This window comes from Daphnia magna, linkage group LG5 (assembly GCF_020631705.1).
Source record: "Daphnia magna isolate NIES linkage group LG5, ASM2063170v1.1, whole genome shotgun sequence".
In the NCBI taxonomy this organism is placed as follows: domain Eukaryota; kingdom Metazoa; phylum Arthropoda; class Branchiopoda; order Diplostraca; family Daphniidae; genus Daphnia; species Daphnia magna.
The window spans coordinates 8,265,731-8,282,960 of NC_059186.1; the positions used below are offsets into that span (position 1 = coordinate 8,265,731).

Genomic DNA, 17,230 nt, shown 5'->3' on the forward strand with positions numbered 1-17,230 from the left:
CTCTCGGATTTTTTTCCAAAAGTTGTTGCCAATTTCGCGTATCGATTGTGAGAAAATGAGGCAAGATATCGATTTAAGTGTCCCATAACCGTAACTGCCACCTATGAATTGAGTTTTAAGGGTTGTTAAGAAATCTCTTCATGCTCTTACTTTTTTCACACTAATTAATTAAAGCAATTTTTGTTTACTTTCTGAAGTACAGACGACGAAAATGAGCAAAAACATAGCGAAAACGTAATATATCACAAGTTCACAACACAGCCGCTGTGGCGCTTTCGTTATGGGACAGAAAGACTTTCAGGCCAAAAAGGCAATGGGAGGGCCCGCCATAAGCGTGGCGTCACTAGTGTAGCGGTACGGATAGTTTTCATCCCGACCGCTAGATGGCGAACCATCAAGACTCATTGGGGAAGAAGAGACAGGCAGTTGGGCGCGAGACGTGGAGCAGGAAAGAAGTCGGAGTAGCAGAGTCCCCCCCAACATTCCAGTTTATTTTGTGCTTCCACTTAATTTCCACTGCAATAAATCTGGAATAAACAGTCCCGTAGCTCTTAAGCTTCAGATTATATAAAAAATAAGCTGGGAGGGTCCAAAATCATTTAAGAATTTGAGGAAATTTTGAAATCCAATGGGTTTTTACATATTTTTCTGAGCGGTGAGCGCCGACAAGCGTCTTACCATTTCACCAGCAGCAGATTTTCGTCTGAAGAATGCCATAAACACGTGTTTATGGCATTCTTTGAGCAGAAAAAATATTGTCGACAAAACAGTGAAACAGTTGGACATCTACGAAATGCTTAAAGTCATGATTGCCAAACGGAAGAATGATTTTCACTTTTTTTCTACCAGTGAGCCCTCTGATACATACAACTTGGAAACATCCATGGCTGGGAGACAATCCGTAGTTCATGGCTACTATGATGAAATTTCAAAGCATTGGATGCGAAGGTGAAATGCGTCCTAGATGAATTGATTTTGAAGAAAAATAGCCCATTGGAAGTACAGGTTTCTTCTCTTTCGGCGCCAAAATTTTTGTCAGAGGAAAACATTCCGCAGCTGTCCGGCGATATGAACAAGACGGAGTACGTCGAAGCGATGAAGATCATGGTGAAGATGTACAGGTGCGTTACAAAATTTCTTGGACCAGTTTTAAGCGACTATAATTTAAGGAACCGAGGTCAGTGTCGGAAATTCCGACGGACGAAGCTCACAGCCATCGTCCGGGTGCCAACCCTTTGGCCGAAGAAGGCTAGACTCAGACGAGTCACCCTCGGTGGAGTGCCGCGCTACCGAGGGTAAGGAAGTCCATTAGCGGAAGCAAGTGACTTAAGACGGCCTACGGCTCGCAAGAGCCGTAGTATGGAGGCTGGAGCTCGAGACAGTGATATTGGAATTAGCTGAGTGCTTTTCCATATATATGGAGACACCTGTTGAGGGTGAAAGGAACGACGAGGGTTGAACTCATTGAGGCGGAGCCTGCAGAGTTCATCCCGCCAGAATATAGGTTAAAGTTCCCGCAGGGTTATCGAGAAGTTTACTGATCGATAGCCGGCAATCATCAGCAGCGGTGCCCTCTATTCCTGGATCGGACGACCCAACAAATTAGACAACGGTGTAGTTTTTCTGTGTATATAAGGGGCCGTCGTGCCATGCTAATACACTCACTTTCTCACCGAATTACTTGTGTGCAGTCTTTGTTTCCTGCTCCAGTAATTTGTCTTGTAAGGTTTTCAGATCCCTCGCCGCCGCCTTCCTCAAGCTTGCCAACCGCCGCCTCAGACGTGCCAGCCCGCGAAAGAAGCAGCCCTCGAGACTTCTCCTCCAACCGCAAAAAGAGTAATACTCAGCGGCAGTGAACGCTGTTAAGCCCGATAAGGCTCAACAGGAGCGACCGTGCTACTAGCCCGACAAGGCGAACTAGCCATCGCAGGACTCATCGACGCAAGCCCGATAAAGGCGAACGTTGTGGTCGTTAAAACAAGTGTTACGGCACTAGATAAAAAGTTACCCAAAGGAAAGGTATACAGTCTGGCAGGCTCACCCCCGTAAGTCCCGACTGACCTTCTGCGCCAGCAGTAATCTGGCCCTGCGGGATAAACAATCCTGAAAGTCAGCCACGTTGCGATCCAGAAATCGACGTTCAGGCTCTTCTATTTGATTTGCTGGACGAGTGGCATAAAAACCACCTTACTAAGCCAAATTTTTAAACTGACCTCGCAAACATCACGACAGCAAAAGAAGGACGTAACAAGGTTTATCACGGCGAGGTCGTTGTGATATTTCATCATTGGAAATTATATTTCGTCTCGTGGATTGACTTATGTTATCTGCTAAATGCAAAAACAGCGGCTGAGAAGATAGCAAAGGTATGTAAGCAACTTTCTTCAGATAAATAATTGTCGTTTGATCAGTCGCGCTTTCTTAAAATTTTGCCAGATGACGGATGAGCTAATTCGTCGACATTCAAGACATTCGTCGGTCAGAAAATCATCATTAAGCGTCCTGTGCTTCAGACGAAAATCTGCTGCTGGTGAAATGGTAAGACGCTTGTCGGCGCTCACCGCTCAGAAAAATATGTAAAAACCCATTGGATTTCAAAATTTCCTCAAATTCTTAAATGATTTTGGACCCTCCCAGCTTATTTTTTATATAATCTGAAGCTTAAGAGCTACGGGACTGTTTATTCCAAATTTATTGCAGTGGAAATTAAGTGGAAGCACAAAGTAAACTGGAATGTTGGGGGGGACTCTGCTACTCCGACTTCTTTCCTGCTCCACGTCTCGCGCCCAACTGCCTGTCTCTTCTTCCCCAATGAGTCTTGATGGTTCGCCATCTAGCGGTCGGGATGAAAACTATCCGTACCGCTACACTAGTGACAAATTTAAAGAAATTATCCCTAGCATCCAGTCCAGCACTTTATAAAATATGTTGGCGCAATCAGAGTAATAGAATACTGGTGTAGCCACGGCCAATGTTAACTCCCCCTCTCGGATTTTTTCCCAAAAGTTGTGCCAATTTCGCGTATCGATTGTGAGAAAATGAGGAAGATATCGATTTAAGTGTCCCAAAACCGTAACTGCCACCTATGAATTGAGTTTTAAGGGTTGTTAAGAAATCTCTTCATGCTCTTAATTTTTTCACACTAATTAATTAAGCCACTTTTTGTTTACTTTCTGAAGTACAGACGACGAAAATGAGCGAAAACATAGTGAAAACGTAATACATCACAAGTTCACAACACAGCCGCTGTGGCGCTTTCGTTATAGGACAGAAAGACTTTCAGGCCAAAAAGGCAATGGGAGGGCCCGCCATAAGCGTGGCTACACCAGTATTCTATTACTCTGGTTGGTAGGAGACGCAAAGCCACACCCTGAAAAGTAAGTTCGCGGCCTTTTATTCCATAGTTTAGCCCAACGCCATCGCGAAGAAAAAAACTGTCAACACTCGAGTCGGCCGGCTAGTCGCACTCCTTCATCGTTTAGCCGATAATTACGGGACCTTGACGCTGCAAGCATAATTATCTCCTTTACAAGATGGTACCCATGTCCGCGGCACAGCATCGTAGTTAAAGCACCGATAACCCCGCGAATATAGTGCGTGTGACGTCCTATGAAGCGTGCGGCGATGATTTGCCTAAGCAACGTTCGTAAATCAAATCATTCCCATTCCGTTTTCCCGGGTGGATTCTGCCGTCAGCTCAAATAAAACCCTGAAAATTCCTGGAACAGTTAAGACGGCTTCAACCATCTTGTCTACACTCTAATAAGCGGTATCCATGTTTACAGCAATATCAGTTTTTAAAACGTACCACTTTTTACGTGCCTCTTGGGGCAGATGAGTATAAGGAATTCCAGAAAGTCCAGTCATAAAATCCTGTGAAAGAAACGGTCGAAAAACGACTGATCTCTGGCATGATCGAATACGTTGACTCGAATAGCGATAAAAATGAAAAGGGATCAAAACGATTGCCATCTGGGCTAGCTTCTTACAGCAACCCGAATCCCGTAATATTTTATTTGCCAAATAAAATCCGCTTCCCTCAAAGTTACCAAAATGTTACCCGTTAAGAAGGTAGGTGTAACGTTTGTCACCGATTCACGCACAGGCTTTCCGAATATGTAGCAAACACGATCGACATTATGGCACACACGCGGTATTAAGCGGGCGTAGGTAGCTAGATCATTCCAGTTTGGTTGTGTCTGATCAGAACTCAGTGGTATGCAATAGCTATTAGTTCGGCAATCTCCCTGCAAGGAAGAGAAAATCTTTATAAACTCCGCTAACGAAACGTCTAAATTGCGAAGCTCTTGTACCTGAACACCGACAGCGCGAATAGACAGTAGCTTAGCAACAAACTGCTTGCGAATTGACAGTTCTTCCAGAAGAAAACGCTCTTCTCCCGACGTCGCGATTTCAATCCGATAGAGCAAGGCATGTTCCTTCGCTGCCATGTTGGCATAATCTATCATCAGACGAATTAGCACTTGCGTCTCACCGAAATCAGCTTCCATGAACAGTTCTTCGGCGTAAATGATTTGAATTGACAAACCGGGACCAGGAAATGGGTGACGTTCCAGTATATAATTCTTGGGGCAGACCCAGCTCGCGACCTAAGGCTCTTACTTCATCTTTATGGAAGTCTGTTGGGAAAAATTGCAAAAAGAGTGAAGATCATCCTGGAATGCCATAACGCAGGTAGCACCTTAATCAATTACATTTAAGAGGTTCTACTACGCGGCCGTGAAGGCGCAACTGACGAACCATTTCGGAATCGTTGAGTCTTTATGGCATCAGCGCGTGAATAAGCCCTATGCGAAGCGGACTCAATAAAATCCGGTCTCAAAGCACCTGTAATATTTTCATATATGATGACGTTGAATATTAGGCAATATAATACATGAAGAAAAAAAAAAAGGGGAAGGTTGATACCTTGTCCGAGAAGTAGATTATCCCAACTGAGTTTTAGATTCGTTAGTCGTTCTATCTGCCACTTTGACAAAAGTATTGCCAATAATTCGACGTTTCCTTCCGGATTAACAGTCCAAAACAACGACAAAGTTTGGCGACCTGCACGTTGGTGGAAGCATTATAGAAAGTCAAACTTGCTTTAACAACCTAAAACAATTCTAAACATCAAATCTGATCGCTGGTATGCAGAAGAAATGAGAAGCCACTGTCTGTAAAAGAATTCGGTCGTAGAACAAGAATTATAAACTGTAGAATTTGAGATGTGACAGAACGACGTATCAATTAATATCGTATCCCATTTTGGCCAATCATAAGATTCTGAACGGAACAGAAAAGTATCTCAAATCACCCGAAGATTGAGCTCGAGTTGCTGTAAACTAGTGATGACCTGCTCGGATTCGTCTTTACGCAGGAAACCGATATTGATATCGATGTCTTGCACTGGCGACGAGTCGTCACCCTGTAGAAGTGCTTTATGGAGAAGGGCAACACAAACAGCGGAATCGACTCCACCGCTTTCCAGCACGAGCACCATCTTATTACGTCCGACCGTACGCCGGACGTAATCGATACACTGTTGCTCGCGTTTCTCCAATGTGAAGCCTCCTTGCAATCCACAGTTGTCGAACAAGAATTTATGCAACATTTTTCGTCCTGTAATTTTTACACCAGTCATCAAGATCAGTGTTTCGCACTCAATGGAAAGGAATCTAACATGCCGTTTTCAGTCAAATCAGCTTTAGGATGGAACTGACTACTGATACTACTACTGATACTGACTCCGTTAAAACGGCATTCAGTATCAGCAATGGAGGAATTAATATGAGGAGAAGATTTTACGACGCAACGTAACCGTTCTGCAACCTTATCGATGCTGTCACCATGAGTCAGCAGCACCATTTGCCGAGTCTCTAAGCCTTTAAACAATGGGCACTCCATTTTTTTATTTTATGGCCTAATTCTTATTGCTGACTTTTTAAATACTGCTGTGAAATAATTGGAATAATAAAAATTTGATATAAAACAGAATAGGTTACCTAATTCCTTGTTGAGTGGCATAACAAATTATAGTGGGGCATCTGCTGCCTAAACTAGGATGCCCCACTGGGACCTGTTCAAAAGTAATGTAAAATTCATATTTAACTCAACCATTTCAGTAACTTGACCCTAAACATATGAATACACTCCATGTTTTCAAAAGTTAAGTTTAACAATAACATTTAGCAACTTTTCAAATCATCTATCACCCATCCATTCTGGAGATTATGAATACTACAAGAATACCAAAAAGAGTCACTTTAATAACATAATTACACATTTGTCAGATATGCTAAACACTTCTTTTCCCAATATTTCCAATGACACTTGGTTGACATCAACACATCCTATGTTCCCTGTTCCAAGGAGGAAAATATTTACAATACAAAAGTCAACCAAAGAAAGTCCACAGTTACAAATCTCCTTAGGGGAAGAATTTTTTAATACTATGTAGTCCTATGTTCAATAACAGTATAGCAAATATAAATATTTGTCATAGATAGATATGCATGTGGAAGCCAAATACAAACCATATTTACTGTTGATAGGTCATTTCAAGATTGCTTACATGAAGCCAGTATTGTGCAGATAAGCATGATGAGCAGGTTTTTCCACTGCTTATTTTTGCACACTGCAGGGTTTGCGGATAGAAACAGCACCTAACGATATGAAAAAATTGTATGACAGTAAACAAAATCTGAAAGAAATAACATGAAAATTAGCAAATATACTATACTGTACCATTCAAATGACGTCTAGTGAAAATCAATCTTCAAACAATCGTGTGTCAAGAAAAAGAGTGTCCCTCAGGTTGGTACGAAAAAATGGCGAATTTCAGGGTATTAACGAGTACAAAAAGAATGTTTAAAACGGAACGCACTGAATATTTATCAGCTCCCCACTTAACACCTGTCCAACAAAGCCGTTCAGTTGAATATGCCACAGAATGACACATGACATACCTACCAAAGCGATAAATAAGTTCCACACGCGGCGAAGCAACGGGATTAACGATACACTAACACAAAATACAACGACCTAACGTAATACTCATATCAGAGTCATAGAACCCTGGTTGGTTCACGACATGTGGAAAATCGTCTGTCGTGTCTAATTTCGGAAATAGCAGTCAGAGCCTCCCAGCGGGTGTATGATGTACACCAATCAGGAAACGTGTTGGAAAACTTTAACAGCCAATCACAACATGACAAAGAAAACGAACGGAGCAGACGACACCATAAAAATTGAAGCTCGAAAATAAACACTGACAATGGCCGTTGAATAACTCAGCTTCTCTCGATAGATGACTCTGATTCTAGTTTCCACCACTGTGCCCCGCCCCAAAACCGTCGAAATTTTAGACATACAGACCAACGAAACGCGGTATAGGGATTCCTCTCAGCGTGAACCAACCAGGGTTCTATGACTCCACTCCTATGCACGGCCTTTCACATGAAGTCCGTTGCTAAGCCGGCCTTCAAACGTAAGTTCGCGGCCTGATTTAGCCTAGTTTTCGTGATTTTTCGTCCAACGCCATCTGTCGTAAAAAAAATCATACCCGAAAATCGGGTCGGCCGTCTAAATCGGAACACACCAAAATTACGGGAACACGACTTAGGACTGTAGCGTTACCTTCTATACAAGACGATGCCATTGTCCGCGTTCTAACTTAGAAGGTGATTAAACGTATAAAAGATTAATGGAGGAAAAGGTTACTGGCGAAACATACATAGAGAATAAAGCGCGCGGCCTTCAACTTAATGATCTTCAACGTGCTGCCATCTAGCAATAACAAAAACGCTTTATAAAACCGCCATCTACGGAAAACCATGTTTACCAACTAAGATTCCACTTGTACTGTTACCAAACGAGTTTTATGAGCTTTTAAAATGGCGCTGTCGAAATCATCCAACACCTATGGACGAACAAGTTGGGAAGATTCGGTAAATAAAACTTTTTGATTTAACTCTTTTTACTGAATTTGTCATTTAAAAAAAAGTCTTTTAAAAATGTTTTTTAGGAGTTTCCTATTCTCTGCCCCACATGTCTGGGTGACAATCCTTACGTTCGGATGGTAACCAAGCTTAGCATTGTGATTATTGCTTTATGCTGACTAACGACAGTTTTGTTTACCGCCTCTAGATGAAGGAAAAATTTGGCAGTGAATGTAAAATTTGCGTTAGACCTTTCACAACCTTCAGATGGTGCCCTGGTGCACGAATGCGTTTCAAAAAAACAGAAATTTGCCAGACTTGTGCTAAACTAAAAAATGTTTGTCAAACATGTTTGTTAGATCTTGAGTATGGTCTTCCTATTCAAGTGAGAGACCAGGCCCTTAACATAAAAGACAATATTGCAAAATCTGACGTGAACAAAGAATACTTCATCCAAAATGCTGAGAAACAGGTAAACTAAGTCTTGATTTTAGTCGGTTACTTGAGCTATTGGTAATATTCTTTTTAACAGTTGTCTGCAACTGATCATGGTGTCCCTGGTGCTGCTGGTGGTCCAGGAAAAAGTCATCCTCCTTCAGATCTCCTGATGAAACTTGCCCGCACAGCACCTTATTACAGAAGGAATTTACCTCACATTTGTTCTTTCTGGGTGAAGGGTGAGTGCAAACGTGGAGAAGAATGCCCTTACCGCCACGAGAAACCTACCGACCCAGATGATCCATTGGCTGATCAGAACATCAAAGACCGTTATTATGGCACCAATGATCCTGTGGCAGAAAAGCTGATGCGACGTGCGGCCACTCTTCCACGCTTGGATGCTCCTGAAGACAAATCCATAACCACATTATACGTGGGTAATATTGGAGAGAAGATGTTGGAAAAAGAACTACGAGATCATTTCTATCAATATGGGGAGATTCGATCCATCACCATTGTTTCGCGGCAGCAATGTGCTTTCGTTACGTATGTCACGCGTTCAGCTGCAGAGCTAGCTGCCGAAGGGACCTTCAATAAATTAATTATACAGGTACAAATTTTTTTTTTCTCTTTGGTATTCGTAATTAATAGTGATTTATCATTAGAATCGCCGTCTTGTCATACGCTGGGGTAAATCTCAAGGTAAACAGAATATACCTGGAACAACAAACACAGAAGCTGGGGCTCGTTTCGAACCTGTGCCCGGCCTTCCACGGGCTTTGCCTCACCCAGAAGAATTGGAGCACAATTTTTTCAATTTAGCCCCCACAACTAGTGCGTTCCCAAGTCCTTATCCACAATTTGCGCCACCCACCTATCCATTGATGGCTCCTCCACCGCCTAACCCAACGCCGAATCAGCCCGAACTTCCAGGGTTTCTCGCCGAGGGTCAATCAGGCATTCACTATCCTTCTCAAGATCCAACCCGTCTTGGAGCGATTAACAAGACAAGACAAACCTAATTCGACAGAAAGTTTCGGAATTATGATACGTTCGTCTGTAATTTTTGTATTTCCGTTTTGGAATTTAAAATGTCACGATAAAGTTCTTACCGTATCTTTTTATTTAATACTTCTGTAAGGTCGAAATTTACAGTTATGTTATATCAAAGGCTATGGTGTTAAAGCATGGCTGTTTTAGACACCAGCTGTTGGACTACCTTTCTGGCTGACGAGATACAACCATCTAAGTTCGAATGGGTAAATCCATCCCCTCCGACTAGTAAAGGCGGCTCTCGGGAGAGCTCCAATGCACCTGGCTGATCTTCGTACGATTTCGTTACCTAAAAGAATAAACCTATAAATAACACTGCCAGGGTGAAATGAAGTATGCTCACGAAAACCTGAGAGTATCTCCACTTTTGGCATTTAAATGCTTTCGGTTCAGGTAAACCTGGAAACGATCGTTGTATAGCCTTCACAAATAAATTCAAAACTTTTAGTCAATTACATTAAAAAATAAAATTACGTTGAATATCACCTCTTTTAAAATAGGTTCGGCTTCAGCAATATTCAGCTCGACATGTTCCAAACCAAACGGGACCGACGTGTGGAAAACCACCGAAGGTGGTAGCTCAGCTGAAATACAAAATGGTATTAAATTTAACTCATCCCAGGAAAGATAGGTTATACCTACGGCGATTTCGTCTTAGATTGTCGACTGCGATATAACGAAATACGGGATCATCCTTCAAGTAGGATGCCTTAAACGGTAAGCTCAGCTCGGCACCTTGGTCATAATACAACCCAACTGCGTAACGGGAACTGTATTCTACAGCTGAAAGTTTTGTTTTCATTTCTTTATTGTTTTCTAAAAATTCAAAACAGAAAAGAGTTATATTATAACCAAGCCATTAGAATACAATCTGCTTACCAAGAATTTCTGCTACTGTGCCCTTTAATTGCAGAACTTGAGGAACAGGGATTGTTAATACAACTGCATCAAATAGTTCCACTTTTCCTTGAAGAGTGGACACAGACCTGTTGTATTCCACAAGTCAACAGTGTTATTTATTGATACTTAATGTGGTATGAAATTTTTTGTTATACCATTTATTATCCTGTTTAGTAATTGTAGAAATGTGGTGTTCAAATTCTGGTTGACATCCAGACTGACTAATAAAGTATTTGGCAATTGCACTCATTCCATTTGGCGCTACATAATGCTTCGTTCCTGCTTCATGCTCATGACAATTACTTATGTTAATCTTTAAAGGCTCTAAAACTCCTTTAGACAACAGCTCTTCGTATTCTCTAGAAAACAAATCCTCCAAATTAGCATTTGCATAATTGTTTCATGATAAAAACTTGCTTGCTGTGTTCTTTGGCATAATGAGGTTTGCATGTTATGTACTGAGCTCCGAGATCAGCGACACATGAGCTGTTGTGAGGACTTCGACTGGTAGACATACGACCACCTAAATTCCGCACATAAATTTAAACTCAGTCGGTATTATGACATTTAAACTGGACTGGAAGAAACAGAAAACACGAATTACCGGTGCCTTTAGCTTTTTCCCAGATAGATAGTTGTAATTGATTAGAAACATTTTCTTTTGCTTGCTGGAGTAGCGAAGCTGCCACTAAGCTTCCTGTAATTCCACTGCCAGCGATCAAGATTTTAGGCATTTTAGTACTAAGCATATCATGAAGTTATACAATCCTAACTGCAGACGTTTGCCAAAGGGTACAATAACATCTGAATAACATTGATTAAAGCGACATTGCCACATGTAGTTAGTCACGTAACGTCATTGATAGTGACTGTGACGGACGCCGTACCTGCGACTCTGGATTGTTTAGATGAAGATTTCCATGACTGTGATCAGGTTGCTGGGCTGATTTTTTTAAATTGCCAGTCATACCGGACATGAACATTGGTCTGAAAAGCCACATGGTCAAACGGCGAAATGAGTCTGAGGATCAGAAGGGAGAAAAAGTATTTTACAATGGTATTATGGAAAATGTTTGGAACTGTGTGTACTACCAATTAAAACGAAAAGAAGAATTATGACCGTCTAGAATAAATGCCAAATTCCACAGGTACGGTTGCGAGAAAAACAGCCAGTTATAACCAAGTTTCTCGTGTTGTTTTGTTCCTTTTTTTTTTTTTAAGAAATTTTATGACAGAATCCGGTATAATTCGAGGTGAAATATTTTTTTCAACTCATCCAGCGAATGTTCCGAATCGAAAAAAAAAATCACTCCTCCACCGAGGCGACTTTCGGCGGGCATAAAAAAAAAATGTTGTAAATTATCGTTGGGAATTTTTAATGGACGCACGTGAACTTTTTGGCATAAAGAAGTGGCCTTGGAGCCTGAAATCACATATTTATATTGTAAGAAATAAAAGAAAAAAAAAATGGACGAGTAAGGGAGGAATAAAGATGGCGCTGAAAGACAGGGGGAGGGAGAAACGAGTTGTTTTGTAAACTAGTAAACCTTGCAACGGGATTGGGAAATAAAAGCGAGTCTCGCACGAAATCAAGAGATTTGGCTAATGTCAATGCCAAAACACTGAAATTGAATTAACAGTGATGGCGAAATTGAGTCCAAAATGAATCGGGTTAAAGATTTAAATACATTTTTGGAGGACACACAGTTATCAGCCTTTCTTCTTTGACTCGCGTTTCGCTTCTTCGACAGAAAGGTGTGTTTGGAAGAAAGAGTGGAAAGGAAGCCCGAGGCTTGTTTTTCGGAGGTTTTACTCCTCCTTCTTTTTGGGCCCATTCGAAGAGTGGAAGGTCGAAGAGTCAAGAGACTGTGGGGGCAAAGAATGTTTCCTCAGTTGTTCCGATCGGATTTTTCCAAGTCGACTATTCGAAAGTGAGCTGTCGACTGAGCTCCTCACCTTTTCTCTTCGTGCGTTACTAGACAACGCGCGCGCGCGCTACACGCACTGGCCCGTCGATCGCCAAGTCAGACCCACGTGGTGTGGGGATTTTGATATTAAAAAAAAAAAGGAGGGAAAAAAAAAAGTGAAACCTGTTTTTGTATATCACTGGGTCTTTCCCGAACACGTTGATCTTGTGGGGTGATGTGTGATGTGTTGTGTGAGGGAAATCCCACTCAGTCACTAGTTACGAGCCAACCCAGTGTGAATCATGTCCCACTGGCTACTGATTGAATAAGTGCGAAATTTCGTAAGGGAAATCCCACCGACGTCACCCATATTGTATTCTTACGACGTCTGAGTAAGTAAAAATAATAATGATAATAAAAAAACAAAACAAAAAACAAATTGTTTTTGGGAGAGACAATTTCCTTTGGATCGATTGACAGATTTTTTAACCAAGAGATATTAAGGCAATAGAGGGGGGAGGAGGGATGTCTGCCATTTTGTAGCTCGAGGGCATTTTCAACGGGTGGAAACTTTCGAAACGGATGGGAAACTATTTCTTTTGTGCATCAGGGCCATTTTTGGAAATGTATACTTAAAAACGTCCTTTTTTTCATTATTGTCGTAAATTAACAAGATTTCAAAAAGCTATTACAGCCGACTATGAATCAAAATCATGAGCTTCCTCATGAAAATGTTTTTCAAAAATTAAAATGTATTTTAAAACCTAGCCGATGTAAAATATCGATTAATCCAGCAATGTATTTTCCCGTTTTTTTTTTTTTTTTCTAAATTTAGATTGCCTTTGCTGCTGTGTTCCTAATTTAGATTTTTATTTTATTTTTCCTTAAAAAAAAAGAAGGTGGTTTAAGCATGACAATTGGATGTCATTGAGAAACGTGATAGTTGGCTGGATGTCTTTAGTCTAATTAAAAAAATCCGTATTCAAAACCCGTGCCATGGAATACTCCAACGGGACAGCAGAGGCCTATCGATACCATACACCGGCCTCGTATGACACATCAGCATTCGTCAGTCAAGCCACTGCTTATTGCGCCACCAGCAATGTATTGCCACCAGTGGAAGATTTTCATTCGGCAAGCGCAGCACGTCGATTTCATCCTTATTTGCCAGCTGGTGATCAATCGATTGTGGGTCCCAGTGCAGCCGATAACGGCCATTTTAGGAACGGATTCTCTGGTCCGTGCGATAATCAAAATGGTTTGGTTTTCGAACAACAACAAGCAGATCACGTCCAAACTCAACATCATTTCGCTCCGTTTGCCGACGTTTATCCGCCACCATCAAACATAAAAACGGAGCTGAATGGAGGAGGAGGCAATGAAACTGCAGAGATTCTCGATTTGGATTCTCATAAAGTTCACGTTTACCAACCGCCTGGAACTGTTATGGGTTTACCACCTGCTCCTCCGCATCAACATCATCATCATTCCGGCGGGGCTCTGGCACCTACGCCTCCATACACTCCAGCAACTTCAGTCGGTTCGAATTCATCATCGATGGGCTGGATGACTCCTACACCGCCACTTCCGTCTTTAGCTGCTCCACATCCGCATGAATATCGACCTAATCCATTTCCAACTTACGATTTACCTCCTATGACTGTCAACACAACTAACGGCAACAATACAACGCCCAACAGCGCCCCGGTGGCGAAATCCGCCCCTGGATGGAAACCACCAGCCAATGGGCAACCTACTGGAGGGGGAGGAAATCATGGGGGAGGTTCGGAGGCTCGTCGTCCCAAGACTTACAATTGTGAAGCTTGCAACAAGTGGTTCACATCCAGCGGTCATCTCAAGCGCCATTACAATACGACGCTTCACAAGAATGCCATTAAAGCATCCGGAGGGAATTCTAACGGAACGGCTGCTGCAGGTGAGGGTCGCCGGTCGACTACACCGTCTAGTAGGAGTACTGGAACACCTACCATCAACAGTCCAGCTGGATCGGATGAGAAAACGATGGATGACATGCCCGTACCGAGACCATCTCTCAACACCAGTCCTAAAATCATTCCATCATCACCTGGAAACGGGGACTATCGACCACCATCGCAACAAGCACCGCCTCCCTTAATCCATCATCAACAACTGGTTCAAAATGGTCCTCCACCACTTCAGTCTAACATCAGTAACTACCCACCTCAGCAACAACAACTCAATAATTCTGCGATGGATGCATACCGTTTGCCTTATTCGGGACCTGGTAATCCATCCGGATCGGGAATGATGACGGCTGGCTCTTCTGGCCCACCGCCGCCAGGTGGTCATTTACCTTATTACTGCCCCCCTCCTGTTAGCCATTCGGGCTATTCATCACCGTATCCCCAGCATGCACAACAGCAACAACAACAACAACAACAGCAGCACGTCTATCCTCAATCCAACACTATGAGCTATCCCCCAAACTCCATTGCCCCGCCCCCTAGCAGCAACGCCAACGTTCAGCAGCTGGGGGTGGGGCCAACAGCCTCGTCCCGCGGAATCATGCAACAACATTACCATCACGAACAACCGTTTATGAACAACAACAACACAATTATGGAGCACAATAAAATTGGCAGCAATGGCGTCGAATTCAATACGATCGATGCAGACGCTTTTCTGATCAAATCGAACGAATCGGATTGCAGCGCAGGCGGAAGCGACGATTCTCCAGTCGGCAGTGAAGACGCTGATTTGGATATGAGTGATGCCGAAGAGCCGGAAAGATTGTCTTCAGCTAACATTGCCATGCCAGTAATGAACAAAACGAATGGAGGAGCCGTCAAGTCCCGCGCCGTTGTGGCTGACAATGGCGGAACGGCTACCGTTGGAAGTTTTAAATGCACTCAATGTGACAAAGCGTTTAATCGTGTGTGTTACCTAACGCAGCACAACAATACTTTTCACAAAGGTGACAAGCCTTTTAAATGTCACATGTGTGGCAAACGATTTCCGAATGCGGAATTATTTGATCAACATCAGCAAAAGCACGCAGGAGATAAACCGTACAAATGTCCGTTATGTCCTAAACAATTCAATCACAAGACGGATTTGAGGAGGCACATGTGTCTCCACACTGGCCAAAAACCATTCATGTGCCAAGTTTGCAATAAAGGATTCATCCGGAAGGATCATATGGTCAAACACGTCCAGACTCATACGAGACGCAACGCCCTGCATTCCCATCCACCGGCATCCGCATCATGAACAATTATTTTTAAAAACATAACATTCATTTTTTAATAACCACTTTTGACCTAATTTCTTTCGTTGTCTGTGTCTCTTCTTCTTCAATTTTTAGTTCCCTCGCAGCGCCAATCAAAAAAACGAATAATATTTCCATTTTTACCGAAAGAAATTCTTTTGCCTTTTTATCATGAAATGGTTGTGCTTTTGCCAATATCTGAGTTGGAGGAAAACATTTGTTTGAATAGCCACTTGAAATCGGGAGTGTAGCTAAATCAGTTGTTTCGATGAATTTGTTGATTGTTGTGTAAAGAAAAACAAAATTACAGGTGGGCTATTGCGTAGCACTGACCTTGTTCGAGAGACATGGCGCAAATCCATTTCGACATTTCTACCTCATTTGCCCAATTTTTTTTATTTTATTTTATTTTTTTTTTAACTACAAAAATGAATTTATCTTGGCCAACAGCAGAATGGAGCCATTGTGTAGGTGCGCGGCCATTGTTTCCATATTTGTGTGTGCCAAGAGGGTTGTGCTTCTTGCATGTTCACGAATATTAAAAAATTTGACTACTACCTCATTCCAAGATTTTTCGATGCCATTATCGACAGTGTCACTTTCTTCAACCCATGCCGATGAAATAGAAACAAAAGACGTTGCCTTTTTGATGAATTGTTTACGTGACTCATTTCGACCGTTTTCTCCTGATTTGTGTGCGTGCGCGCGTTCCACTGTCACCATTTCTATTGAAAAGCGCAATTCATCACCAATATAATTGATGTGTGTTTTTTTTTTAACAACTACCTCTCCTTGTTGGTGTGTTTTTATTCTTTATGTTTGATATCACGACGTGCAACATAACAAATAATATGATTTTTTTTTTTCATTTAGTTTTTATTGGCCCTTTTCATTTCCGTCATCACCCGATGAGATAAAAACAAAAGAAATGTAGGATCTTGTGTGTGTGTGTGTGGAATCGCAGTAAATTTTGTTCGCCTCTGACATTTGCCTGAGCATATATACCCTCTCATTTCAGTCAGACATTTATTTTTCTCGAAAAAAGAAAAAGAGCTTAATTTCGACTTTTTCCCCTTCTCTCTCCCCCTCGTTTTATTTTTCGGCATTTTTTTTTTCCTTTTTTTACACAAATGAGCGGTGCTTTTTATATACTTTTTTTTTAAAGCCCGACACAAGTCTGCCATGAAGAGGAGGAATAAAAAAAAAGAAGACTAGCATTTCTTTTTGTCGGATACGTCTATGTCTTTCTCTCCCTCTCTGCAGGGTTTTTTCTTTTTTACAACCCTGTATCGATAGGAAATAGTAGGGGGGAGGGCTAAGTTGAAGCCATTTTTATCAAGAGTTTAGGGAATACATTGGAGAAAAAGAGAAGGGAATGTCAGCAGGTGATTGAATATGTAGGGTGGATGTTGTTTTTCTTCCACCACCCCCTTTAAATTTTCCACCTGGACGGCTGACCAATGTCCAAATAGCTAGGCCCGTAAAAAGAGAAAAGAGGGTAGAAAACGGCCTTGAGGGGATGTAGGGTGCAAATGGCAAACAAACGAATAGTAAGGTGATGAGAGAATTGGATGAAGGGTTGTACACAAGAGAAGAATGGAAAACGAGATAGTTCGAAAAAGAAAATCACAGAGAAAGAATTCTTTTTTTCCGAGGGGGTGGAAAAAAGAAGGGCGGCCATTTTGCCGTGGGCATTTGTCTGCACGATTTTTGGCGAAAACATTCCTTAGAGAACTTGTTAG

General features: G+C 42.0%; 2 protein-coding genes and 1 pseudogene across 6 annotated transcripts; 1 reads left to right on the forward strand and 2 right to left on the reverse strand.

Moving 5' to 3' along the window:
- Positions 1-3,246: 3,246 nt before the first annotated feature.
- LOC116923959 lies at positions 3,247-5,907 on the reverse strand (annotated as a pseudogene).
- Positions 5,908-6,142: 235 nt separating this feature from the next.
- On the reverse strand, positions 6,143-12,038 carry LOC116922953 (renalase). 3 transcript variants are annotated; one of them, XR_006646776.1, is made up of 14 exons: positions 11,424-12,038; positions 11,219-11,352; positions 10,936-11,135; positions 10,749-10,854; positions 10,487-10,690; positions 10,311-10,417; positions 10,074-10,247; positions 9,918-10,015; positions 9,781-9,852; positions 9,598-9,720; positions 6,973-9,396; positions 6,748-6,915; positions 6,537-6,665; positions 6,143-6,462 (listed from the first exon to the last, which is right to left on the reverse strand). XR_006646776.1 is itself a non-coding variant. In XM_032929454.2 (9 exons), exons 1-9 carry the CDS (start codon positions 11,078-11,080, stop codon positions 9,352-9,354), a joined length of 1,074 nt encoding a protein of 357 aa, XP_032785345.1. In that variant the 5' UTR covers positions 11,081-11,175; the 3' UTR covers positions 8,296-9,351. The 3 variants fall into 3 exon arrangements, 1 of the variants encoding a protein (XP_032785345.1); XR_004394164.2 differs by lacking the exons at positions 6,143-6,462; positions 6,537-6,665; positions 6,748-6,915 and having other exon boundaries at positions 8,296-9,396; positions 9,491-9,720; positions 11,424-12,035; XM_032929454.2 differs by lacking the exons at positions 6,143-6,462; positions 6,537-6,665; positions 6,748-6,915; positions 11,219-11,352; positions 11,424-12,038 and having other exon boundaries at positions 8,296-9,396; positions 10,936-11,175.
- Positions 12,039-12,186: 148 nt separating this feature from the next.
- Positions 12,187-16,472, forward strand: LOC116922810 (protein glass). Of its 3 annotated transcripts, none has more exons than XM_032929243.2 (2): positions 12,187-12,630; positions 13,074-16,472. In XM_032929243.2, the coding sequence occupies exon 2, from the start codon at positions 13,235-13,237 to the stop codon at positions 15,488-15,490; it is 2,256 nt and encodes a 751-aa protein (XP_032785134.1). In that variant the 5' UTR covers positions 12,187-12,630; positions 13,074-13,234; the 3' UTR covers positions 15,491-16,472. The 3 variants fall into 3 exon arrangements, with proteins under 3 accessions (XP_032785134.1, XP_032785133.1, XP_032785135.1); XM_032929242.2 differs by having other exon boundaries at positions 13,135-16,472; XM_032929244.2 differs by having other exon boundaries at positions 13,138-16,472.
- The last annotated feature ends 758 nt before the right edge of the window (positions 16,473-17,230 follow it).

Bases quoted from the DNA above. Each gene is read 5' to 3' on its own strand.
- LOC116922953 (XM_032929454.2), bottom strand. From the start codon at position 11,080: ATGCTTAGTACTAAAATGCCTAAAATCTTGATCGCTGGCAGTGGAATT. The intron at 10,855-10,935 runs GTAATTCGTGTT...TGCGGAATTTAG, and splicing joins GGAAAAAGCTAAAGGCACCG to GTGGTCGTATGTCTACCAGT. The intron at 9,397-9,597 runs GTAGTCCAACAG...CTGTCGAATTAG, and splicing joins GTATCTCGTCAGCCAGAAAG to GTTTGTCTTGTCTTGTTAAT.
- LOC116922810 (XM_032929243.2), top strand. From the start codon at position 13,235: ATGGAATACTCCAACGGGACAGCAGAGGCCTATCGATACCATACACCG.